The 26034-nt window shown below is 39.2% G+C and overlaps 3 protein-coding genes across 6 annotated transcripts; 1 reads left to right on the top strand and 2 right to left on the bottom strand.

Moving 5' to 3' along the window:
- Positions 1 to 3940: 3940 nt before the first annotated feature.
- On the top strand, positions 3941 to 9290 carry hdac12 (histone deacetylase 12). 4 transcript variants are annotated; one of them, XM_086262067.1, is made up of 8 exons: positions 3941 to 4150; positions 4252 to 4395; positions 4583 to 4742; positions 4821 to 5029; positions 5114 to 5264; positions 5466 to 5582; positions 5666 to 5808; positions 5915 to 7488. In XM_086262067.1, the coding sequence occupies exons 1-8, from the start codon at positions 4046 to 4048 to the stop codon at positions 5936 to 5938; spliced, it is 1053 nt and encodes a 350-aa protein (XP_086118193.1). In that variant the 5' UTR covers positions 3941 to 4045; the 3' UTR covers positions 5939 to 7488. The 4 variants fall into 4 exon arrangements, 2 of the variants coding, with proteins under 2 accessions (XP_086118193.1, XP_086118192.1); XR_015124733.1 differs by having other exon boundaries at positions 4821 to 5264; positions 5677 to 5808; positions 5915 to 9290; XR_015124732.1 differs by having other exon boundaries at positions 4821 to 5264; positions 5656 to 5808; positions 5915 to 9290.
- On the bottom strand, positions 7262 to 14114 carry trmt9b (tRNA methyltransferase 9B). The gene is made up of 4 exons (XM_086262064.1): positions 13877 to 14114; positions 9892 to 10091; positions 9624 to 9797; positions 7262 to 9281 (listed from the first exon to the last, which is right to left on the bottom strand). Exons 2-4 carry the CDS (start codon positions 10046 to 10048, stop codon positions 8359 to 8361), a joined length of 1254 nt encoding a protein of 417 aa, XP_086118190.1. The 5' UTR covers positions 10049 to 10091; positions 13877 to 14114; the 3' UTR covers positions 7262 to 8358.
- A 3970-nt stretch (positions 14115 to 18084) lies between these two features.
- Positions 18085 to 25403, bottom strand: n4bp2l2 (NEDD4 binding protein 2-like 2). The gene is made up of 6 exons (XM_086262063.1): positions 25310 to 25403; positions 22867 to 23918; positions 22649 to 22773; positions 21985 to 22073; positions 21794 to 21870; positions 18085 to 21695 (listed from the first exon to the last, which is right to left on the bottom strand). The coding sequence occupies exons 2-6, from the start codon at positions 23916 to 23918 to the stop codon at positions 21521 to 21523; spliced, it is 1518 nt and encodes a 505-aa protein (XP_086118189.1). The 5' UTR covers positions 25310 to 25403; the 3' UTR covers positions 18085 to 21520.
- Positions 25404 to 26034: the final 631 nt, after the last annotated feature.

Below are 26034 nucleotides of genomic sequence, written 5' to 3'. Positions count from 1 at the left end.
TTGTTTTGTTTTGTTTTTTTAGTTGAAAAAAAAAACAACAACTTTGCTTTCTAAGCAAGGAACCAATTGTAACTTATGCCACGATGAGGAAGAAAAGCTTTCTCACTTTAGTCAACCTGCTCGTATTTTGCCTGATGAGAGAAAGAGAAAAACAGATCAAAGGCCAGCAGTTGTCATCTTCTTTCTTTGTTGCTGCCGACAATGAGATGCAGGAGCTGCAAGCCTTGAAAACAGCTGCCCTGAAGCAGACTGCAGCTCACAGCTGTGCGTCAACTCTGCTTTCTGCTTCACTTGTGAAAAATACTGCAGAACTACACAAGGGTGTTATCACACTTTAACATTTGATCTAAGTCATGGATATCATACTTCACAATGTGGTTCTCATTTTCTCTCACTCTCTCTCGCTGTATGACAGGTTTCAACCCCTCGACCCTGGTAAGCCTGAACATGATAGTGGGGATGGATGGATGGATTTTCAAAGTAATATACTGCAGTATTTGATGCATTGTTAGTGCTGTTATAGTCTTCTTGGTCTTCAGCAATCATGAACTTGCTTTAGAATTAAAATAAATCACAGTAAATATCAAGTTTGCAGTATTTTAACATGTAATTTATGTTTTATTGCATGTTACTCCACTTTACATGATTATAGTGCCAAACAAAAAAAATATATATATATACCTGAAAATGAAAAAGAATTTAAAAAATCAAATGAGAAAATTCTTTATTTATCCTGATTCTAGTTGCTTAAATATGATTATTTACTGTTTTCTTAGTCCTCCTTACAGTAAACTGAATATTTGGACTGTTAGTCCTCATCCTAATGACACACAACAAATACCAAATAATGTTTATTAATTTAAGCAGCAATTACATATCAGAGAAGCTAAAAACAATTTCATGTTGTGTAAAATGAAAACATATACTTAATCCATCCATTCCTCCATCACCAGTTAACCTAACATGGATCTCCCTAGACTGAAGGAGAAAACCCACACAGGCACAGGCAGAACATGCAAACTTGATACTGAAAAGCTCCAGCTGCTCAAAATATATGCTTTTCTTTACAAATTGCAGCTTTCATCTGTGTATAGTCCACATTAATAATTGAAAGCAGTCTCTTTCCCAGTGTCTGCTAGAGTGCCTCTGCTTCCTGAGAGTGAGCGATACTTTAAATTAGGACCCGAGGCCATTATGAACTCATTAAAACTGTATAGGTGAAACTGGGTGCTTCTGACTGGGCTCCCCCCAGTACAACACACAAAAAGCTTTAAATAAAATAGAAGCACATAAAAATAAATCTTCAGGATCAAAGTGACCCTGAAAATAATAAAAAACTGAAAATCCCAGAATTCTACTCATTCTGCACCTCACAGCAAATAGAAAATTCAGCAAATAAGCTAGTAGATTTTTGACACTGTAGGGAAATTAATAGAAATCACTGGTTGCCTGGAACACTCATGCACCACGTGTACAAGTGATTTGTCATAAAAGACTGAGCACATGGTCTTTACAATGATGAGATGAAATTTAGTAAAACACCAAAGCAAAAGAGAAAATCCACCATAATAAATTAATATAACCTTTATCGCCAGCACAATCCCTCTGTCAAGATATATCGGAGTCTTTCAGTTAAGAACAGCCACCTTCATCTCTCTCTATTCGAAATGCCTGTTAACAGGAATGAAGTCAGTGATTGATTTTACCTCTCTAATCTCCTCTCTCTATTATGAAGAGATTTCCCCTCTGCACCTGAGGCCAGCATGCTCGTCTTATTTCTTATCTACCAGTGAGTACAGTAGCCACTCTCAGGGGGCTGTGCTAACCCCAATCAGCCAGACAATTCTCTCTCTCTAACACACACACATCCACACACACACCCCCCCCCACACACACATATTCATGAAGAGCCAGCAGTCTGCCAGACGGTGCCCTGAGCTGCCTGCAAGCAATGTGAGACAGACAGCCAGAGAGGTAGAACCAGACACAAAAGCAGCTCAAATCCACGACAGTACAGTGACAAGAACACTGTAGTATTCTTTTAGCTAAATTATCACATTTTACATCTATAAAAAGAAAGAAATTGCTGATATTTGTAATACTTTACTTGCCACAGAGCCCTTCTGCAACTTTTAGCTGGAACATGTGGGAGTGAAGACAATAAATCTCTCAGGCTCTGACATGATTTTGCTGTGACACCATAAATCATCCTCTCTCACTATGATTAACCACCTCAGTTCATGGTGTGCTGACATGGAGCTGACAGTGATGGGAACAAAGGAGGACACAGGACGATTGCCTAAAGATGGTCAGGATACAGATAAACATCGGACAGGAAGTGGAAACAAAACAATTACCCCTGCCGTTATATGGAAATATAGTAGAAAGGAGGGGCAGTGTGTGGGTAGAAAACAAAAAACTTATGTTTGACCATGCCATAAAGGTTTGTATGTTAAAAACAGGATATAACAGACTTACGTTTTTGTTTAGTTTTTTCTTCAGATGACATTCACAGTCAGCCACATAAAGAATGTGCATTCAGCCTTGTCTAAGCCAATCCATCTGTTTTCTGACCCTAACTCAGGAATCTGAGCAGCTTACTTCAGCGGATGCTGCTCACTGGATGACGACTAAACTACAACATCAGGGGAACTTTTAATTGGCTTTTAATTGGTTTTAAGCAATAGTTCCTAAGGCTTTCTGAAGGTCTTTCAAATTTTTGCTTTTTTCACTTTGCTTTTTGTTTGTTTGTTTGTTGATCACACTGATTTGAGAATTATTCAAGCATAAAAGAGGTGCCTAGCTTAAGGGATAAACCAGTGTTTGTTTTTCCTCACATAGCAGACAATTTTAGAGAACCAATTTTAAATTAAGTATTTTTTGTTATGCGCAGCCTGTCACATAAACACCAATCGTTTCCATTTCTTTACTTGAATCTATGAAAAATACCAAAGATAAAACAGTCTGACAGGAATTAAATACACACACACTAAACACTAAACATCCTGTTTAGTGTGTCCTTAAAAATGAAGAAACTGGACAAGTGGAGAGCAGAAAAAAAGTAGCAGGCCTAAAAAAAAAACTATCCCCACCAGATGAACAGTATCTGCAATTCATGTCCTTAAGAAATATGAAAAAATAAGACTTGATACAGGACATGAGAGATATTGAGAGATGCATCTGGCCCTTCAGTCGATCCATTTACTGTTTGCTGAAGCTTCATCATGAATGGTCTGAGTGGAAGGATGGCTATCAAGAAGGCATTATTAAGGAAGGGAAACAGGGGGAAATGGCTGAGGTATGCTAAATTACCCAACAAATGGACTGGACTGAAAATCAGTGATGAACCCAAATGAGAGAGGTAAAACAATGCGTGTTTACAGTCATCAGAAGTACACTTCAGCATGACAATCATTCTAAGCACAATCCTAACGCAGTGAAAGCACAGCTGGATAGAAAAACACATAACGGATCACTATCAGTGATGGAATAGCTTCTCCTCAACATTATTAAAGCAGTGTGGGGTCATGTTGATAGAGAATAAAACAAAAACCAGCCAACTAAAAAAGAAAAAAAAAGATTTGAAATGTCCTTCAATAAACCTGGAGCGCTACTTTACTTGTGAAGACTACTTATATTACCGAGAGTTCAGACAAGTCATTCTCCTGCACACATTCTCCTAGCAAATGATAAAACATTAAGAGGTGGTTCAAGATTTTTGCATAATACTGAAATAGTATATGCGTGTAAATCTGTGGATAGGATACAACTGATTAAAATAATACTCACCATCAAGTTGTACTATAGTAGAAAACAGAGCAGTAGAAAGAAACCGTGACAGCAGCACAGAAAGTTATTTGCACTCCATAACAGAAGATGGCAGCAGTAGACTGAGGAGGCGCTGTAACAGCCAAGCATCCCGTTACACAGTACACGGGACACTTTATGGACTTCCTGTCTCGTTTCATAACATCGTAACTGTGTATAATGTAGCATTCTCCCGTCTTAAGTAAGCGACTATCATTCATTGCTTCCTGTCTTAATAATGACCTGCATTAAGCGGCTGTTCTCTAAAGGACCTCGCTCCAAAGTCGCGTGGTTGATGACTGGTGAAGCTCTCACCTCCTGCAGGTGCTTCCATGCTGAACTAGTAAGAAGTTTGTATGATAATTTAAACAAAGTGAACTGAAGTATTTTTCCCCTGAACGCCGCAGTGGGTGCATTATAAAACTCACCTTTTTCATCTCGCAGGTGAGACACGAATCTAGCGCGCTTCCAGTAGTTCATCACAGCAAGTATGTGTGTGACCTCCCACCCAATCACAGGTTTCCGATGGGCAAGTTTCCCCGGGTTTTACAGTGTTTGCTCAGAGATCAGGTCATTACAGAGAAACAGGTGAGTGAGACACTTTTATGATATCTGCCTGTGATTATAATCGATTATTTGATTTTATGATTTACAGGCATCCAGTTTCTAAACATAACAAGATCAACTAATAGTGAATATCACTGCTGCTATTAAAAGTAGTATTTATTGGAAAGCACATTTTCCTGTTGATGTGCCTTTTCCTTTCTTACAGTAGGTGTGGGTCCCTGAAATTGCCTCTAAGGATTTACTGAGCTGTGTGCACACCGAGGACTACCTGGACAACTTCATAAATGGGAAAATAAGTGAGCAAGAGCAAAGGAGGACAGGCTTTCCCTGGAGTGAAGGCATAGTGAGGCGCTGTCGATATGAAACAGGTGAGAGAAATTCATGACGTACACGTGACCCGGAAAGATTGCATTATGTTTGCTGTTAACGTTCTCTCTCATTGCCAGGTGGGACTGTTTTAGCTGCTGAAGTCGCTCTGCAGAGGGGTCTGGCTTGCAGCACAGCAGGGGGAACTCATCATGCTTTTCCCAGCTATGGTTCGGGGTTTTGTCTCCTCAATGATCTTGCAGTCGCAGCCAAATACACGATGAACAATTCTCCTAATTCTCCTTCTACTAAACGCAAAGTTCTCATTGTGGATCTAGATGTTCATCAGGTGGAGTGCACTAGTCTCTGTTGTGGATTAGGATTTGTCTTTGTTGAGAAGCTAAACCTTTTTCATGTGTCAAACATCCTACAGGGTGATGGCACCGCTTTCATCTTTAAAGAGGAGCCTTCTGTGTTTACATTCTCAGTGCACTGTGGGAAAAATTTCCCACTTCGTAAACAACAGAGCGACCTTGATATCAGTGTGGAGGATGGGCTGGAGGACAAGGATTACCTCTCCACAGGTATGTAGATACTCTCCATTTTAATAAATATCTAATCACTGAATCGCAATTCTAGCACTACTGTTTTCAATTTGTGAGAATTGTTGTTTTTGTCCTTGCTGATTTTGAAACTACTGTTTTTTTTTTTTCTGTACGTTGAGATGATTTTCATTGACGATGCTTCTAAAAACTCACTAATATGTCTGATGGTGTACCCAACAGTTGAAGCCCACCTTCCCTGGCTGCTGGAAACCTTTCGCCCAGACCTGGTTTTGTATGACGCAGGGGTTGATCCTCACTGGGAAGATGAACTCGGAAGGCTTCGCCTGACAGACCAAGGTGAGCCATTCTGTTTTACACCCAGGTGTTTTTTACCTTCAAATCACTTACAGACTTTTTGAATGACTTCAAGTGTCCCTTAGGGCTCTATCAGAGAGAGTTGTTTGTGCTGAAGACTGTGGTGAAAAGAGGTGTCCCTATCGCTGCTGTTATTGGTGGAGGATACTCTAGAGACATTGATAAACTGGCACTCAGACACTCTATCGTCCACAGAGCAGCAACTCAGGTAAATGAAACACAGCAGATAGAAGACTTGTTTGTCCAATTTTATGTACAGAAACAATTAGTTTTAAAACCGAGTTCTCATTATAACCTTGCTATTCATGTTTCAGGTTTGGAGGGAGTGTGGTATGTAAAACTTGGCTCCCTAATCAAGAGGATCCTCAGTGGGTAGCTGATATTTGAGAGAATGCCATGGTCATTTGGAAAGTTTCAAAAATGTATTAGAAACTGACCAGTACTTCAGTTACTTTGGCATATTTATTTAATTTACACAGTTGAGATTAACTGTAGTAGTGATACATCTTATGCGGTCACATATTAGAACTTATTTCACTCATTTTTGGTTCGTTGCAATGATGGTCTTGTAACTACAATTATATTGTTATAGGGACATCACAGCCACCATAACAACATATTTTTACATTCATCTGAAAAAAGAAGGTTTTTATGGAACTCAGTACAGTCCTGTGGAAAAACTGTTTATATAGGAATCAAGAGGTGCTGCTTATCAAATGCTCTTGATTAATTGGTCAAAAACACAAAAGCAGAGTTTCTGGTAGTTTTCTGGAATGGAGCTTTCAGCTCCCTGTTAATGCCACAATCTTACCAGGAGTGGAAATTCCACAAAATTCACTCAAAGGTCAGACAATACAACTCTTAGGGAGGATTTTCTTTTTTTTTTTTGGGGGGGGGCATAAAAAACTAAGAGCTAAAAACTTTACAAGCCTCAGGTAGTATCGGAAATGTTAACATTCCAATGCAATTAGAAAAAAAACTGCATTTAAATAAACTTCTGCAACAATGTTTCTGATGAGACTAAAGCAGAGATGCTTGTCCATAATGGATAGCGCCATTTTGGGTACAAAACACTACATGTCAATGCAAAGACCACATATCAGCTCACAAGCACGGTGGTGGAGGGATAATGATTCGGGTTTGTTTTGTATCCACAGGATTTGGGCACCTTGCGGTCATTGAATCAACCTCGACCTACAATAAAATGTTTGAAAAAGAAAAGAGTCAAGGTGTTGTAGTGACCCAGACCAGATTTAAATGCTAGTGTGGTGTGGCTTTTAAGAGCTGTGCATAAATGAATGCCAATAAACATTAATGAACTGAAGCAATATTAAAAAGAAGAGGATTTCACTACAATGTGAGAGACCAATACAGTCCTACAGTAAAATAATTAAGTTATTGCATAGACTGCAGAGTCCAATGGAAATCTTCTTCACGTGACTACATGTTAAAGAATTATTTAAAAATCCTCACAAATCAAATATTAAGGCTTTCATTTGTAGGCTGGTGATGATTCTAGTATAGTATGTGCAAGTTGGCTATAAAGACTTTTAGCTTACCATTTACCAAATTGTACCTGTGTGACAATTAAATATTCTAGAAATAAACTGTACATGAACAAATCTTTGTTGTTAATGGGAGTAGAAGCAACACAACACCCGTGAACAAAAACAAATTTAATAAAAAAACCAAAACAAAGTATTTACATCAGCTCACACAAGACATTTGCCACTTTTAAGACAAACCTAGTTGGTCCACAAAAACTATACAGCTAAAGAAATGCACCACAATGGATATAAACAGTTTTTCAAGTCTCACCTATTATGTCATTCACTGACATCAAGCAGCGATATACTTGTGATAGAGTGCAATGTTTATTCACAGTACATGAGGCAGTTTTCTGATTTGCTGAGACATACCAAATTGTTACAAGACACAATGCCACTATTGCAAATATCTACATCAAGGGCGCGCACACACACAGACACGCCCACTGGCGACATGTCGTCTGGAACACTTGTAGAGTAAAACAACAAGAAAATGGCACTAATGTTTCGGAAGAGATTCTGCACAATTTTAAACTTGTATGAGAGTGCAATGAAAAAGTACGCACGAGCAGTTTCACAGGAAGCGTTACCAAGAAGTCCGCAGCTGATACTAGCTGCAAATTTGGCTCCTTTTAATGAGAGATAAGCAGCATGCGATTTTGCAGACACAAAGAAAGAAAGAATTCTCTACTGAAATCAATATATTAAAATATAACAGCAGAGGGAAGAGTATGCTGTAGCTTTGTACATTTCTCTTCTGCTCATATTTAAAGCACAAGAGAAGAAATGTTCTTTTAAAATGCAAATCAATAGCTGTGATGCAGCCCACTAGGGTTAAATAACAAAACACCGACTCTAAAAGACACACTGTAGATTTATTGAAAAAGAATAAATAGTTAAAAATAATCTGGTACAACATACAGTAACGGCCACGGTTGAACACTTCCATAAAATATCTATTTGCTGCTTTCCAAAAGCTCTGACATATAGCTGGTTCCAGGATAAAATAAATACATGGATAAAAATCTCATTTTTAAATAGTTCATGAGAGAATTACAGCACTGGAGAATGTTAGTGTTACCTAGACCTTCAACAATGGCTACATTTGCACATTTAAATGAAAAGAATGTCATTATTCTCACATGTGGAATTCAGTGCTAAAACTTGAGGCAGAGGCGATGCAAAGTGAACTCAAATATGACAAGTTCCGGTCATATTTTCCATACCTGAACTTTCTCTGCCACCACACACCAATTGGCGTGATCAAAGTAGGTGTGTTTAACATGAAGTTCTTCGACATGATTCGCTATCAGCTCTGCCAGCTCGCCCTCCCTGAAGACGTGGTAGTACCTCAGGCAGGAGCCTTCCACCTGCCCTTCACTCCCCTGAGGACTCTGTGTGCTTTCCTGCAGCTCTTCTCCCAGCAGCCCTCCATCTCTTTCATCTCCAGACTGCTTTAGGTCCTCCCCCTGCAAGGAGACTAGATCTGGTAGAGCCAGAGAGCCACACTCCTGGACTAAAGACACTGCGCTGCTGTTGTTAGTGGTGCCATTGCCTCCAGAATTATTCGGTCCCTTGTGCTGCTCTGTGACAAAGACATCCTCTTCTGATCCGACCACAGATGGCGGAGAAAAGAAACTTGAGACTTGCTTGATAAGCCCTCGTCCTCTCCCGCTCAGGTTGAACTTGTTCCCCTCATTTTCACCTGTGGGGGAAGATAAAGTGCTCATGTCTCTGGAGGATGAACGGGAGATCCCCAAGCTTCCGAAGTCGAACACAGAATCAAGAGACCTGGAGAAGAACCACAGTTTGTGTGTCCTCTGCTGTGGTGTAGTGCGACCAAGATCTTCTTCGTCTGCCACAGAGGATGTGCTTCTAACCTTCCTGTGCTTTTCAGTGTTGTCTATGGCTTCGCTCACGCTCTGTGCTGTGGTTCTCCTCCTCGGTTTGTTGAGGCCGGGAAGGAATTGAGGATTGGGGTTCCAAGGAACAAAGATGTCCTGTTTCTCAAATTTACGACGTTTCTGCTCCATGGCCCACACGTAGATCATAATGCGTCCGCCCACTCGCAGAGTGCGAGCCATCTCCTTTATTGCTCGAATACGACGCTCTTTGGTGGACAGATGATGAATGACTGTGACAAAAATATGAATTTGTCAGCTTTAAGCATGGATTTATGAGGTATCATGTACACTGTGTGTATAATGGAAGATAAATGAATAGTGCAGCTGTTTGGTTTGGACCTAATTACACTCTTTTTTTTGGTAGGACACAATAATTATTTTTCACACTGTTGGCTTGGCAACGCAAGTTTGTGGTAATATGATGTTTATCATTATATGAGTTAACTTAATTTGAGGTAGATGTCGGCGTTTGAGCTCATGCATATGAAGGGAGTGATTTGTTACTAAGTGAAATATTTTTAAAAAAGCCTCTTATCTCATCTATAATAACTGCTTATAGTTCTGACCATTACCTGCAATAGAAAGCATAGCATCAAAGCAGCTGTCTCTGTAAGGCAAATGCAGCCCATCACACATCTGGACCTCATGTCCTTGGCTCCAGGCAAAATCCACCAGGGGGCGACAAACGTCACACCCCAGCTTGAACACGTCCTTGTTGATGTGGAGATACTTACCATTACCACAACCTGGAAAGACAAGACAGTCAGCTACAACATAACACAAGAAATGTAAGCCAGCTGTAATTGGACTTTCAGGATCACATTACTGCTGGAGACCCACCAATGTCAGCAACGATGCTCCCAGGCTGCAGTTCCAGGAGGAACTGCCGTACCTTCGGCCAGGCTTTATAGCGGCTGTCGTTGAAATATGGAGCAATCTTGTCGTAGACATTGTGTACATGATCTCTTTCAAGCTGGCTGGCAGCCTCCTCCATCATGTTCGCCCAGGCGGCCTCATGCAGTGGCCTCAGAGCATCATGACTGCAGGGAGAAGAGTCTTTTTGGTTATTTCCATTAAACTGTGAATTTCACCATGAAAAAAAAAATATTGTGATAGTGTGGACTTGTTAAATAGAAATGGCACAGTGGAGACCCTCTCTGCATGCTTGTTAAAGTCCCACAAGGTCAGCTCAAAACCATAATCAGCGGACACACAAACATCTGTCAGGTGGTAATTTAATATCAGACCCTCTGCTTTGTACTTCAAGTACCAGCTGAATCAGTGCACTCTCTCACATCCATCCAGCAGTGCACAGTGAGGTTCTGCTCTATGAATACAAGTCAGGTATAATTTGTCACTTTGAGTATGTAACTGCGGAAAAACACAGACTACAGGATATAAATTAACTAACCAAGTCACCGCAAATAGGCACACCTCATCTCACCAAGCTCTTAGCAGGTTCATGTCCACAGCAGCTGTGAGAAATTGGTTTTACAGTAACGGGGAAGCAAAAGGTCAACACATAAATCACTTTTGTGTCAGTAACAGGATGCAAAACAAACATGAATCATGTTTGAGTGAGTGATTTTCATCGATTCCGTCACACTCTGTAAGTAAGCATTATGCTGCTGTTGGGGTTTATATATCGCAGCATTTCTTTCACTGTCACATGCAGTGGAAGGTCTGGACGTTTACCTAATTTGACCTTCATTAATCCTGAGAAAGACTTTAAATTTCCATGGAAATAAAGCACAGCAGTACTGAATATCAATATGTTATAGCTTAGCCAGGCCAAATACTGATTGTTTGTTGGTTTACTACACTTTGCTCATAAAAGTTAATTGATTAAAAGAGACTATTTTTAAAGTTATCACTTAAGATGATGCCCTGAGTACAATATTGTGCATGAAAAGGAACGTACCCACAATTGTGCATCAATCTAGCTCATTCTTTTACTACGTTGTAGTATCTTGGACAATATTTATATAAGTTCAGGCCATCTAATGTTTGGATAATGACTCTGACTTTGAGACACTTTGAGTTTTTATCTATAAACACAGTACGGCAAACCCCAAATCTACAGCTCACAGCAACCACCTTGACAACAACAGGACATTGTTGCCCACATTTCTATAGTTTTCTTTTCAAGCATATTTGTATGTAATGCCGACATTATGTAAACTTCAGGGACACGCTGTAGAGTTTCAAACTCGACAGAAAATTTCAGGGGTTGTATAATTGTGACGTTTGTGTTATTCACAGCTCCCACTGCAGTCATCCCAGTTTATCAGGATGCAGCCCACAGCTCCTGCAGTGCTGCTGCTGTGGCTCCCTGAAGCACTAACCCCACTGGCCACTTTACTAGGCACACCCATAAAAAACTAATGAAATCCAAAACAATGACTCTGGCATGAATTCAACTCTTTTGGATCTTTTTGTTTCACCTTTTGTTTTCATTATCTTTAACATTCATGATCCACTGTGTTACATAGTGCTGTAATAGCTGTGAAGGATTGTGCACTCCATTAAGGTACAGAAGGGGAGAAAAATATGCCACAAAAAGAAATGGACAAGAATATCTGGCTATTCAGAGTTCTTATTTGATCTTTCTGATTATTGTGTCGTGGTTTAATTAATTTCATGCAAAGCAAACCCACACAAAACAGTTTCGATCACATGTTAACTTCAAGGAATTTTTAGAAGTACATGTGTACAAACTGCATGTTTGTAATGCTGAATAAATTAATTAAACTGTAATAATTATAAGCTTTCAAACCCCCCTGTCCTTAAAAATCTTATCCTGGGTAAATTTAGCCCATGATTTGTTGCATACTTATACTGTTAACATACAGCTGACCTCAACGCAGAACACTAACTCTACTATTCTCCACAAATACAGCTTCCCATTTAAATTCCTAAATTGATTCATTAAGTCTTGGATCAACAGTGGAAATACACTTTCAAAGGCAAAAACAAATAAATGGCTGATTCCTGACGAGGCCAGCAGAAAAGAAGATGTCTCTGTTTTTATCTGCATTCAACATCTTTTATACCCACACTACTATTAACCAACAAGTGATTGTTAAATCAGTGCTGAACACTGCCTTTTTTGCTTGCAAATTATCTGCTTTGAAATCACTGACTGTGTGTGCCATAAGACTCTTCTCATTTTACCCCTGTACTGAGCAATGTGACAAAGACTTTCCGCTCTGTGTGACACGGAGATGGGAGATAAGAGTTGTTTTCAATCGGCTGCGATAGATGAGAGCTGGTGGTGCTATGTATCCCAGCAGAAATTCACTGCTAACATATGTCGTAAAATCAATGTGCACAGCAAATATGGGTTTACTTTTGAGGTTTATCTGTAACTGCATTGTACAATACAAAATTTCAACCCACTTAATCTTCTATCACTTCAGGTTGGACAGTAAACAGAAGGATGTACAGACTGTCAGCAAAGAAATCAACATTAATAGATGTAGTTCAGACCATTGCAACCTACTGAACCATGCAGTGCCATAGGATGATTTGTTAAGGTTAGAAGGGAGGAAAGCCACCAGACATTTGGGCTCCATTTCTTTCAAAAGGCATTAGGTATGTCCTTGAATGTAATACAGACTATTGCCCATTCAGTGCGCACACAATGAAAATTACTGGAAACATTTACCACAGGATATTAGTAACAAAGCCCGACTTGCACTACATGAAACACAAATATCTCTTTTTATGACCTGACAATCAGAGCCTTCTCTGTGCATTAACAAGCTTATCTTCACTCCACTGTTTGTAAATATAGTGTACGCCGCATCCTTTGCTCAGACCTATTTCTGGACCACCATCATCTGCATCATCTCAGCCAAGTGGAAGTAAAACATCCCTTATGTAACGCTGTAATCTGGCCTCATTCTGTGTTGTCTGTGCTCAATTCCACTCGAGTTTCCCCCTCTGCTCACTAAACTGTGGCAGTCCTCAGCTGACATTATGTAACCAGCAGCTGGGCAGGCTCAGAGCTTTACCTCTGAATGACAATGGGAACTAAAATTAAATCAGATGACAACGTCTGGTGCACAGATCTGTCCTAGGTGCAGGGCATTCAGGGGATAAAGGTAAAAATCAGCCATTATTTTAGTCATTTTCTGTACACAGATTCTGTAAGTAATCAATAACTTAGATATTAACTTAGATATTTTCATCATACATGATCCACTGCGTACAACATTTGCCACTGAGTACACTATTCTGCGAATATGTGACTTTAAATATGCGTTCCTAGGCCGTGTTAACAAGCTCAGACCTCCACTGTGCTTTTATGTGATGTAGTGGTGTTAGGACTGTATGAACAGACAGGGCTGCGACGGCTGAGCACGGGGAGCCCAAGGAGAGCAGGTTTAACCGTGAAGCATGCCAGCGTGAACATGTGCGCAGAGATCTTGAGGTTTATTCTACCAGACCTCCTCATTAGTAAAATGAGCAGTAAATAACAAGTTAATATATTCAAAGGCAGACAGATGAAATCTCTGGACAGTAACCTGCAATTCAATTAATCGCCCAAGATTTAAATGAGCCCCGTATTTAACTATATTACTAGATTATATTATATTTAATAATGGGTGGGGTACCGGGCTTGTTCTGTATCGGGGAGCTGCAACTTTTAGTCCAAATCAAAGTTTCTTTTGATATATGTGCAACTGATGTATACCAGCCTAAAGTTTAAATACTGAATTGCATTAATAACAAAAATGTAACCAACTTATTTGCAATTCATAAACAGCTTTCTCGTAATCCGTGTCAATAACTGCACAGCCTCCCTGCCGAAATCACTTACCGTATAAACTGCCGTTGTATTATCCGCCTCTAGCCTCGGGTCGGTGGAGGTAAACTTCCCTCTCCGCACATGCGATAGATCTATATGATCCACCTGTAATGTGGATCAGAGGAAGGTGCTCTTTAAGGTGGTCCCGAGCTCATCAACAACCACATTGTGCTGGCGGTTTAAAAAAAGCAAGATAAAAACGTGCGGCGTGTGACCGCCAGAAGTCTACTGGCCGAAGGACGGCATCAAATCCAGGACTGGGAGCTCCACACCTGTCAAGCCAATGAAAAGATAGGGCAAAACTTCCGGTCACGTGTTTCAAAATTAAAGCAACCCAAAGTAGGACAACAAACTAAGAAACTGCAATGACCGAAAATCAAAGAAAAAAGTAACAATGATTTGGTGAAAATGAGAAATCCCATATGTTAATCTCATAAACGAAATGTAAATTAACCCACCACCCCCCAACAATACACAACTAAAACGAATTAAAACCAATATATGGAGTAGAAATGATTTAAAAATACAATTAGGACCAACAATAATCCAGTAAAACTAGCAAAAGCTACACATTCAATTCTGTAAAACAGTTAGAAATTAGGTAAAGGGTTTTTTTTAAAAAAAGATACCTGGACTACTGAAAGATAGTTAAACTGATAATGTTGCAGTTTAACTAGCATGATTTTGGTAAGCAGTTCCAGTTTAAAGGCTATTGAAGTTGATGGAGCTAAAATTGCATCTAGAAAAATATAATGATACAAACCACATAATATCTGAGGGTTTGTGACAGTAGTCGTGCCTCAGTAAAAAAACAAACAAAAAAACTTTGGTGATGAATTAATAAAGCTGCAAAAGTGATCACAGTATCTTCTTCTTTCAGCTTGTCCCTCTAGGGGTCGCCACAACAGATCACCTGCCTCCATCTCACCCTATCACTAGTATTTTCGTCTGTCGCACAAACGCTCTGCTGGTCCTCCTTCACTATACATGAATCTGCCCTGACGTCTTCCTCTTTTCCTTCTGCCTGGCAGCTTCATTTTCAGCATCCTTTGTCCAGTACACCCACTCTCGTGACACCCTCGTGTCAGATGCCCAAACCAATTAGTCAGTATCTATACAACAGAAACAATGCCACATGGCTACACCAACTCTTGAATAATTAATTATGGGAACAATAATTCATCTGCTCAAACATTCCCATCTCCCAGCTGTTTGATGGAAATTAAGCTTGATTTTGTACCTCTGTATTATAGATGATGCAATGCTCCTTCATTTGACTTTGATAGACTAATACCAACTTTTAGAAATAATTTTAGGCAGAACTAAAACCATCAAAATTGTACTTGTGTAATGATATGTATATAAAAGATCCTACTCCTTGTCCAGTCATTGGATGTTCATGTATTTTCACTATTCAGCCCACTACTGATTTCTATAACAAAAGACACACCCTTGCGCCTTTATTTTGAAAACCACGCCATGCAGCATCCGCTCTTCTTGTATATAACTTGACACAACTGATGGGTTTTCAGCGTGTAAAAAGATGACACCCTGTGCGGTTGCAGAGCATGGCTGTCATTGGCTATGAGCCTCACGTGACAACCACAATAAACAACGTGACAGGTAGAACATGAGGTCCTTCATTTTATGCTTCACCCGTTTCCCATTTCCCTTAATGGCTTTTAACTTTTACAAAGTCCCTGACTTCATCCCAAGGCTGCAATAAAAACTGACACCCCCCCCCCCCCCCCCAAATTCATTCAATTAAAGTAGAAACTGACAGTAATCCATAAGATGTTTTTTACAGTTTCACCTACATGTTGGTATTAATTGCTAATTAATTACTATTACAGGCTCCTCAATGAGATATGATCGCCCCATTTTTTATTGCTTTGTAAATAGCACTTACTCTCATTAGCACCAAGTACAAAGGGTGAGCTACAGGATCCTGTTCATCCTGACCTTCCACTTGCAATGATATGGTACTAAGGTTATAATAACACAAGAACTGCATATATTAAAAACTAAATAAAAAAAATTAAACAGCTTTTAGTTCCACACCATTAAGCCACTTAATGTGTTTTCTACTCTGGTAATAATTAGTGCACATTAGCCTGTCACATCCACTTTTCCTTGTCCTCTGCTTCCCATGTCAGCTGTGAATTCATCTGCCATTTTTGTTCCTGAGATGCTTAAGAGCAGAAACGTATTTATGGTTCATCACTGCCATTTAGGGAGCACAGAGCACGCATCACAGCTGCCTACATCATCATCATTCAAAGCACACTTTTGCTCCATTCTGCTGCAGGCTTTCTCACATTAAAATGACGCGCACCTCCGCACCCGAGAAGTACACAGTACAAACACATTTAAACTGGCGGCTAATGAAAATAAGTAGAAACGCAGATGTCCCCTCAGCAGAGGTTTAGCAGCTGTTAAACAACAGTAATTACTTTTAGTCTCTTCAAACACTCTGTTAAATCATGAATTCAGTTAGGAGACAGACGGCATCCTTCATAATGGTTATATATCAAGGACACTTATGAGTCCTCAGCACGCAGATTTCTACTTTTCTGCAGCAGAAAATATTTCCCAGGGACAGACATTATCTCATAGTATTTGCCTTTCATTGATTTAAGCCGGCACCTTTTAGTCCAAGCCTGCTCCCTACAGACTGTATCACCAAAACACTTGCTGCTGTATTTATTAACTGGTTGTTGTTAACTAAAGACTGTGACTTTGTGGTGCCAGGAGGAAGTGTGGGTGTGGTAACTCCTGCTCAAATTATGAGTTTTCCTGTTTCCTGACTTCCTGTAATTGAGTGGCAAATTGTGTTACAGTGATCTTCTGTACATTCTAAGGTAGTTTTTAAATACTGCTGGCCAGTGCTGTTGCATGAGAAATATCAGCAGTGGTCTGTAACTCCATTGGATAAGGGTTTGTTGGAGTTGCTAAATCCAGCCACCAATACAGTCATAATAACTTCTTATCCCTGCTATTTATAGAACGATCATTTCTAAGTGTGCCTGGAGAAGGTCAGTGACTGAAAGGCTGCCCCTACAGAACGAACAATGCACTGCAAAGTCTTCAGTGCTTTTTTCCGCCCCATTATAATGGACCATGAAATAGAAATGTCAATAGAAATCATAAAAACGCCATGTAGTTCCCTGCCTCTGCAATGTGGTCCTCTTTAGACAGCTGCTGAAACAATCCTCCTTCAAAACAAGATTTTATGACATCAGAATAATCGTGTTTTTCTTTGGAAATGGACTGTTTCCTATAACCCTCTCCATATCAGCATTCAGACACGAGCTTCATCGAGGTCCTACTTGTTAAACAGCTCCAGGATTACAAAGGTCAAAGCTTTTACATTAAAGATAAGGGAGTCGACAGCTGTGCTGCTCAGCACTGATGTTTGTGATTTAAAAGTTCAAAGGTCTTATTCTGTTACAGTGACAGCCACAAGACCAGCTTTTTTCCTTCTTGGCTGTCTTTGCCTCTCTTCTAGGTAACAGGTGGGTGAAGCTGACCTAGTTAGGGTTGCACTATAAAGCAGGGCTGTCGAAACCTCTCAGGGGCTCTTCTCTGCTGCTCTCCCCCATGCTGGCTTACTGACAGACAGAGCATCTCAGGTTTTCCTTTTTATTTTTGCATGCATACAGTCACTCATTCATTTACAGTTCACCGAGACGTTGCGTACATATTAATTAGCTGACAATCAAGCATACTATTTTTGGTTTTATTACTTTAATTAAAATAACAAACATCATCTATGTGAGGCCTTCATTTTGAGCCGAATTGTGACAACATACAGTTGTCTACTGTTTCCTGGTCTGATAAGACTTTTAATAACTAATTCAAGCTTGTTTGCATTATTATTCTAACAAGGGTGGAACCAAAGGGCCTTTAATTTTATAGAAAATGTTTTTGGAGGGTGTAATTTCTCTTTAAAAAGTGAAGTCTAGATTAAATTTAAAACGGTTTCTCTTCTTTGTTATTGACTTGAGTTACTCATTAAAGCCTTTTCATCTTGTTCTTCTGCCCCCGGCACCCATTTTGCAAGAAAATCTAATAGCAGTTTTTGACCATTTAGCCTAACTCTTCACTGCAGACAGGGCTGCACTCACATCAAAAGACAGAAAGCAAATCCATGAGAAATCCCCTTTAAAGGGCCTCTTCATTGATTCTCTTGACTCAAGGTCAGATTATATCTTAGGGAGACTCACAGGACGGCTTAGCCTTTTTAAATACTGAACATACTTGAGGCCAGCTCTATATTTTAAGATTCAATAAGTTTTTATTTACCAGTTAAATCAAATTTATGGGTTTCCTTCCTACCATTTATTTTCACAGTTTAGCCTTGACTTTTTTTTGTAGTTCCGTGCAGAATAACCCTTTAAACAAATAAGGCAATCATTTACAAAAATCAAAAAGCAAGCTTGTGCAAGACTTAGATTCAGTCTTAAAACTTCCACAAACACTGAAACAGAGAGATTATTGCATATCTTACATATCACATCAACCTGCATTATTTTTTTTTTGTGGAAAATTTGTAACACTAAAATGTATAAAATGTAAAAAGTTGGTGTAGCATTAAAAACCCTCTACAGAAAAGATAGGAAGCTGCAGACAGCAGTACGCTGAATACTGCAGTCTAAAAAACAAATAACTAACCCTAAACACATATTTTTAAGACTGGAAGAGCATCAGTTGGAAACACTGCCTTCAAGAGAATTAAAACTACGACCAGTGAAACCAGTCACGTGGATTCCTATTATTAAGTTAATATTTGGTAAAAAGTGTGACCTCACAGTGGCATTTCATTCTGGACAATAATCCTTTGCCCACTCTCATTCACTGGTATTTTCTTCACCCTTCACTGATCCCTTTCTCTAACTCAAACCAACACATACTGCATTTGGGTTAAATCTCAGTTTATGTGAATCCAATTATCAGTATGCTGTTCTTAAGCATACAACAGTGCAGCAAAATGTGAAGCAGAGAAACAGGAAAGTTAACCCAGATCTGTCACATTAAGATCCCAAAGACAAATACCAACTTGTCCCATGTTAGTCCCAGTTCCAAAAACACGACCTAATTTTCTTAAAAACAAAATTTTCAACCAGTATAACACCGCAGACACACATTTAACTATATAGTCTGTGGTGTAGAAAAAACTTTCTGGTTCCCCACACAACAACGATTGGGGGAAAAGAGTCAACAAAACATCACCTCTGTGCCGCATTAATGAGCACCAGCAGGAACAGTGGGGTGAAATGTGATTTCCTGTGAGACACACAGTAATGAACACTGAATGCTATCAGACAAAGACCTCTCCACACTTGGTGTTTAGCGCTATATCAGAGTTTCTACAGTAATAGGGTCTCTACTCAACGTTTCCCTACAGTAATTGGCTGCAGCAGCTGTAGATGGGTTATTCTTCTTTGGAAAACTGTCCGTGAGGCATATTGTGTTTACAAAGACGCAACAGTTTTTAACTGGAGGCACACCTATTACTGCTTCGCTTTCACAAATGAGCACACAAAATGCAGGATCACCAATTTTGAGTCTGCCAGAAGACAGAAACAATATTGTCCATTTGCACACTGACAGGGTTAGTTTTTGTTTACCGGTATGCTGATTACAATTTACAGGCCTTTGTTTAAAAAAAAACATGTTTTTAAAAGTTTACCAGGAGCCAAGATGAGGTTCTTTTTCATCCTTTCATGCACCCAAACAAAGAAACACAAAGAATCTGTTTTATACAAGAAACACTAAATTTTTATCAGGTTGATTTGTTTAACTCTGACTTTTTGGACACTCATTTTAGCTTCAGGCACACTTTTTTAGATCACTTGGACTCAGCACAGCTTAGGAAAGGATTTCCTAATAACCACTATGAACAGAAGAAAAATTCTGTTCAAATTAGAAAATTTCAATTGGTTTCAAACATTATGCACCAACACTTTAACTCAAAGACATCAGAATCAGTCTGTTTTGTTAATCCTTAAGCGCTTCTGCTAGGAAACTGTTCTACTAGCTGCCATAAAATATTTACCCTAAAAAAAGCATTAAATAGTTTTCACAAAGACATTAAAACAGAAAAAATGCATCACATGGAAGTTACTGTATAGTTTAGTTGTTTTTCACAGGACGGTGTGTAGTCCTGTGAAAAACTAAGTACATATTTACTGCTTTGATAGGAAATAAGAGGGCATTTAGCAGCCAGGTGCTGCTGCTTCAATGCACTTAATTAACTGACCAATCAGTAAGTGTGACCACCTCAATAAAAGCAGTTTGGCAGTCTGCAGTCTCCAAAAAAGCTCAATCTCAGCCTCTTCAGGCCCCAGTTAGCAGGTTAAATATTAAAGTTCATGGTAGTATAATATAAAAAGACTGAACACGTATGGCTTATTTGATATTATTTGAAAAAACATTCATCTCTCTAAAAATATGGCAACACAGCTTAGATTTGCAAAGTTGCATCTGAAAAACCACAGGACTTCTGGGGCAATGACGTCTGGAGACATAAAGTATGACAAAAATGCAGATATTATAGAGCCGCTACTGATGAACATCCAACACAGCATATCAGCAAACACCTCACACCGGCTGTCAAGCACAGTGGCAGAGGGGTGAGTTAGTTCATTTGGAAGCCACAGGACCTCGGCATCTTGCAGTCATTGAGTTTACAAAAAACTCCTCTGTATACCAAAGTATTCTAGAGTGAGCTGTGCGGTCAACTGTCTCACGGTTAAAGCTTGGCTGAAATTCTGCGACTTCAGTTACTGCTGCTAAAGGTGGTTCTGCAAACTAATAAAATCAGAGGGTATACTTGAATCGACTAAATTTCTTTATACACACAGACACACAATGTGTGTGATATTCCCATGTTGGTGTTGTTCCTGCATCAACATTTGCTTATGTAAAACTCTCTTCTGGAACAAATAGAAAGCACTTCAAGTGTTTCCTTTATTAATGTATGCTATATAACAATATATTATCAAGCTATTTTTGTTGTTAGCCAAATTTAGCTACTCATATTGGTTTACTTGTGACCGTTTTTAATAGCATTAGCTAGCTTCTTGGCTAATGCTAACTAAATACCCAGACAACAGGACTGGTCAGTTGCAACACTGATCCTGGACCAGCAATGTTTTAATTATGTAAGAACAACACTAACACCAGTGTAACAAACTAAAAAAGAAAATTCATATCAATGTTTATATTTGGCTATTTTGGCACTGAAAATCTGCCTATTGGTTATGTCGCAGGAAGAAACAATTTCTAGCTAAAAAAAAAAAAAAAGAAAGAAAGAAAGAAAGAAAGAGAACAACAACCAAGATGATAAATCACTGATCAAGCTCACCAAAAATTGGAACAACTTGTAAATGAGTAAAAAAATAAATTTAAAACAGGGCAAACTCCTGGTTTTCACTGTTGTTCTGTAATGTGAAGAATACGCATACTGTAAAAATCTGTTATTACATACTAAATTGCAATTTTAATTTCCTCAGAAAAATATTTTTTCTCTTTTCTTAGAAAAAAATTACAGTATACAAAGTAATATATTAAAAACAGGTACAAATTATAAAAATCACAATATTTACTCTAAAAATGGTCATACAAGGTAAATTACGAAGCTGTTAAATTGTCTTAGAAATTATGTAAATTTGGCTTTTTCCTCATCATTTGTGGCTGCTCTGGTTGACGTCTCTGGTTCACATGAAACGGTTCTTCTGAATTCATGACAATGTCTATGGATATGGGAATAGAAAAACGGTCCATCATCTGCGCGATCTTCTCCTGAGGAACACCGTGTTTGTTCCTCCTGGAGGTAAAAGAAAAAGAAAAAAAGAGGATAATGTTAGAATGTGAAGTCTAAACTATGTCTAACAGCATTTTAATATCATGAGTCAGAAATCATACTTCTCCAGCTCGTAAGGATCATATTTCCACCTGGTGTCCGGTTCACAAAAGTCAACTTTGTATCCGCTCTCCAAAGCCTGATGCAGGAGTTGGAGGAATTCGAAGGATTAGTGAAAGTGGTATGAAATATTAACTAATAATAAAAACAACAACAACAACAATAATAATAAATATTTAGTATGGCCACTTACCATTTTGACATATGGCTTCATTTCCCAGGCTTGAATGTTTGTATTATCAATAATAATGGGAGACCGGCCATCATGAAGAGCACTTCTAGCTGAGAAGATTAAGAAAAGATTCTGACAAGTTCTGGCAAGAAAATTAAAACTGTTTTTAAACCAAAATGTTTAATTTGTTTTATGTTCCATTTAATTTTATTTTTTTTTTTTCGACAATCACTTTTCGCCCCCATGTTGCTCACACATTATCAGTGAAAAAGTCACCTATTTAACATTTCTGTTTTAAATGCTGGATAGCTAGGCCACTGAAACATCTCTTCAAATAAACACACTCGCACATTAGCACAACATTAAAACCACCTGTCTGAAAATTGTGTAGGCCAACCCACACAAAAACAACACTAACCAATTAGGGACTTCCAGGGGTCTCCTGTGATATCAGGCACCATTAAAGTTAACAGTGAATCCTTTTGGTTACCAAGATGTTTAGGAGACCGTGTAAATGCCTTAGGCTCTTTTTTAAGTGTGTTAATGTTGTGGCTGATTCATTTAAAATACTCTATAGACCGGGGGATCTTGCTTTTTGTCAGATGAATATGTAAACCACTACAGTACAGAGGCACTGTGGTTGCTTTACTCGTATTAAATGACTGAAATTGTAATGAGTCAATACCTCTTCTCTGATTCCACTCATGTGCTGCTCCAAGAAGACTAGGATCATAGTGGTAGCCATCTTTGTGTGCAAAGTAATCATCTGTGCTCAAAATGATCCCACTGGGGCCAGTGGAGAGCAGCTCCCTGTGGGAAACAATCGGTGTCAAACTGCTGTTTTTAAGCTATAAGATAAGAATAAATAGATCGAAATTAAATTAAGATTACACACAGATTTACCTGGCACGTGTGGATTTCCCAGATCCTGGCAATCCCCGCATCAAGATCAGCACCAGGGCTGAATGGCTTGCATGTGTATCGTCACGCGGCTGATAGTAGTGCTGTCGCTCCCAAGGTTCATTTTCTGAATCACATCTCTGGAGCCTGTCATAATCTTCATTTAACTGAGAGAGCTCTTCACTTCTATCTCTAGGCCACCTGACATTTTCATTAGCTGAGTGTCCATCATAGCTGGAGCCATGCACATCCCTGTCAAACTGATGTTGAGGACCTCCATAAAATCCCTGAGAGTGGTGTCTGGAAACATTTGGAGGTGGGAATCTATAAAAAGGTGGAAACCGCAGCTCCTCTTGAAAGCGGTTTGCCATGCTTGGATGTTGAAAGGTAGGGTTCACATGTGGTGGTGGGTTTTGTAGATTTGGGAATGCATACGGTGGTGGTTGGTGAGGGAATGGTGGCCTCTGAAATCTCAGGTGTGGTGGCCTGTCCAGTGGTTGTGGATGACGCCACTGGGGAGAGCTCAGCTCCGGGCCTGGCCTCTGCCTCCTGGGATTGTATGGCTCATTTTGATACCAGTGAGGCCATGCTGGCTGTTTTCTTCCATTGCTTTTTTGGGAGCCATCTGTTTCTTCAAAGTCCCTCATGTTAGCAATTTTCTCCTCAGGAACATCCTGAGTTTTGTTGCTGGTGGGTAATTTAGTAGGTACAAGTGGCTGATCAAAAGCTGCATCTTGTTTCCCTGGGTTACCATTAGCACCATCAGGGGTATTGATCTTCTCAAGCTCTTTGTAAAACTCACTCAGCGAGTCTTCAATGACAGACTCGGCTGCAGTTGTTTGTGGAGGAAATGCTGGACCGATGAAGGCAGAGCTGGTGAATCCTACCTCCCTTAACACGCGGTCCCTGACACTGCTGTCTGGAGCGCCACCGTCAGTGCCCACACACTTACTGTTTGTGTCAGCAGAGTCATCTTTACAAGCTTCTTTATCCTCACTCACACAAGATGTTTCTATGGCATCAGAGGTTGTACAACATAATTCAGGCTGAGACATCTGGATGAAAACAGATTAGAATACTTACAACATTGAAACACCACAAAAATACTACATAATAATACTGCATTTTATTCCTATTCTTATTATTTTGCTTTATTTATTTTATCTTATAGATTTTTCAGTGCTGCTATGCCAATTTATAAACGTAGCAGAAAAAGTAAGAAAATGTTTGGTTGATTATTTCTTTGTAACAACGCTTTTTGGCAAAAAAAAAAAAAGAAAAAAAAAGAGTTATGCTTGTGGAAAGCTTGTTTATTTGACCTGAAATGGTGCCGCATTTGTAAGGAAAATGCATTTCTGGGTTGAGCAGAAGAGTTGAATATGTGGGTTGCACCCATGAAAAATCTTCTCTGCTGATGCCAGCCACACATCTTATTCTGCTTCTGTCTCTTGTTTGGTGTTATTTACTGGAGTGTGATGATTAAAGTCTGAAGAAAGAAAGCATTTTGCCAATTTAATAATTTATTAATTAAACAAACAGGAGCCTGCCATCTCCTTTTCATGCTGGTCAACAGCTTGGTCACACACTGCTGTGGGATGCCATCCCATTTGTCAACCAGCATTTGTCACAAGTCAGCCAATGTGGTTGTGTTGGTCATTCTGGCACAAACGCCCACAAAGCCTAAGCTGATCCCAAAAATATTCAATGGGACTTTGATAAACCCCGCTCTGTCAGGGTGAGTGTTGTGATCGTGGAGAATAAAGGTTAGTTCCAGACTGTGGGGATCTTTCTGCACTAAAATTGCCTCCAATGATGACAAGCCTTGTTTTTACAGTGATGGAGATGATACTCCATATCATCACACTGTTTCCACCAAAAGCTGTTACGCTATCCAATCAGCATAAAGTTCCCTGCATCTTATCCACAGTCTGTCTCTATGATCCAACTGCGATAGGAGAAATCTCATTAGAGCCCATGCTCACAGGTGCTGATAATCAGGCACCAATAAGGCACGTGATTGTCAACACATGGGGTGCCAGAAGCTCAAACTAAGAGTCAATAGCAGAATAAGACCCTTGACATTGGCAGAAAAGATTTGGCGAGTTTTTCATTTTCCTTACAAATGTAAAGGGAAATAAACAGACTTTCCAACGGTATAAGACTTTTTGTCAATAACCCATGTCACAAAATATATACATCCACCAAAAACATTTGGCTTGCTTTTTGGGCTGGGTTTATATGTAAATACAAGTGCACATGATTAAACACACCGTAGATTAATCAGCTAAAATCGAAACCATGTCTTCTGCCAACCATTAACCTTTGGCTAACGTGCCACAACACGAGTTGCACAGAAAACAAGAAAAATAAATAAATAAATAAACAAAATTGTTCACTACGTAAACGTAAAATAATAGAGTAACGGACGATATTCACGGTTGCCTACCGTTCATACTGGGGATGCATAAATTCAGGGGAAACCCACATTAACCGGTGTGCAGATTCAAAATCGCACTTGCCTTGTGTTTACGGAAGTGACTTTCTTCTTCTATTCTCTTATTAATGGCAGGCATCCTGGCCACTCGTTGCGTGAGCGACACCAGCGGGACTGAAAGGCGACGGGGTAGTGACAAAAATGGGTACAAAGAGCAGTAGCTACTTTATACAAAGAGCAGTAACTACTTCACCGAGTCCCGCTGTATTTTATAATGCCTGCGTTTCTATAGCGTATGTGAGCAGTTGCTATTCACTGCCCTGGACTGCATTATAAACTGCTTCCTGACATCTTTATATTGAAAATACCTAAATTTAAAAAAAGAGACCAGAATTTTAAAAAAAAGAAAAAAAAAAAAGTCCAAGTCAGCATTACAGTTAAGCGAAAACAGCTAAATCAAATCGATATACTTGTGACATCTCCACAAACTAATCACTAGTGGTGTAGCAAAATGGTGAAATACTTAACGCTTTGAATCAAGATCACTCAAAGTGGTTATTACAAACTTTTTTATATGGTGAATTTCTTTAAGTTATACTGTATTCTTGTACCTATAAACCTTTTTTAAAGCTTCCAAAAATAAATCAATATTTGTCAGTTTGACATAACTGACAAATCTTACCTTGATTAATAACCCTTAATTAGTTGTTCCCACCTTTAGTAAAATGACTAAAGGA

This window comes from Aulonocara sp. 'chitande type north' Nkhata Bay, linkage group LG14 (genome assembly GCF_057382095.1).
Source record: "Aulonocara sp. 'chitande type north' Nkhata Bay isolate Kocher_YH1m ecotype deep benthic linkage group LG14, A_spYH_male_GT1.1, whole genome shotgun sequence".
Taxonomy (NCBI): Eukaryota; Metazoa; Chordata; class Actinopteri; order Cichliformes; family Cichlidae; genus Aulonocara; species Aulonocara sp. 'chitande type north' Nkhata Bay.
This window is presented reverse-complemented; position numbering and strand designations above follow the sequence as displayed.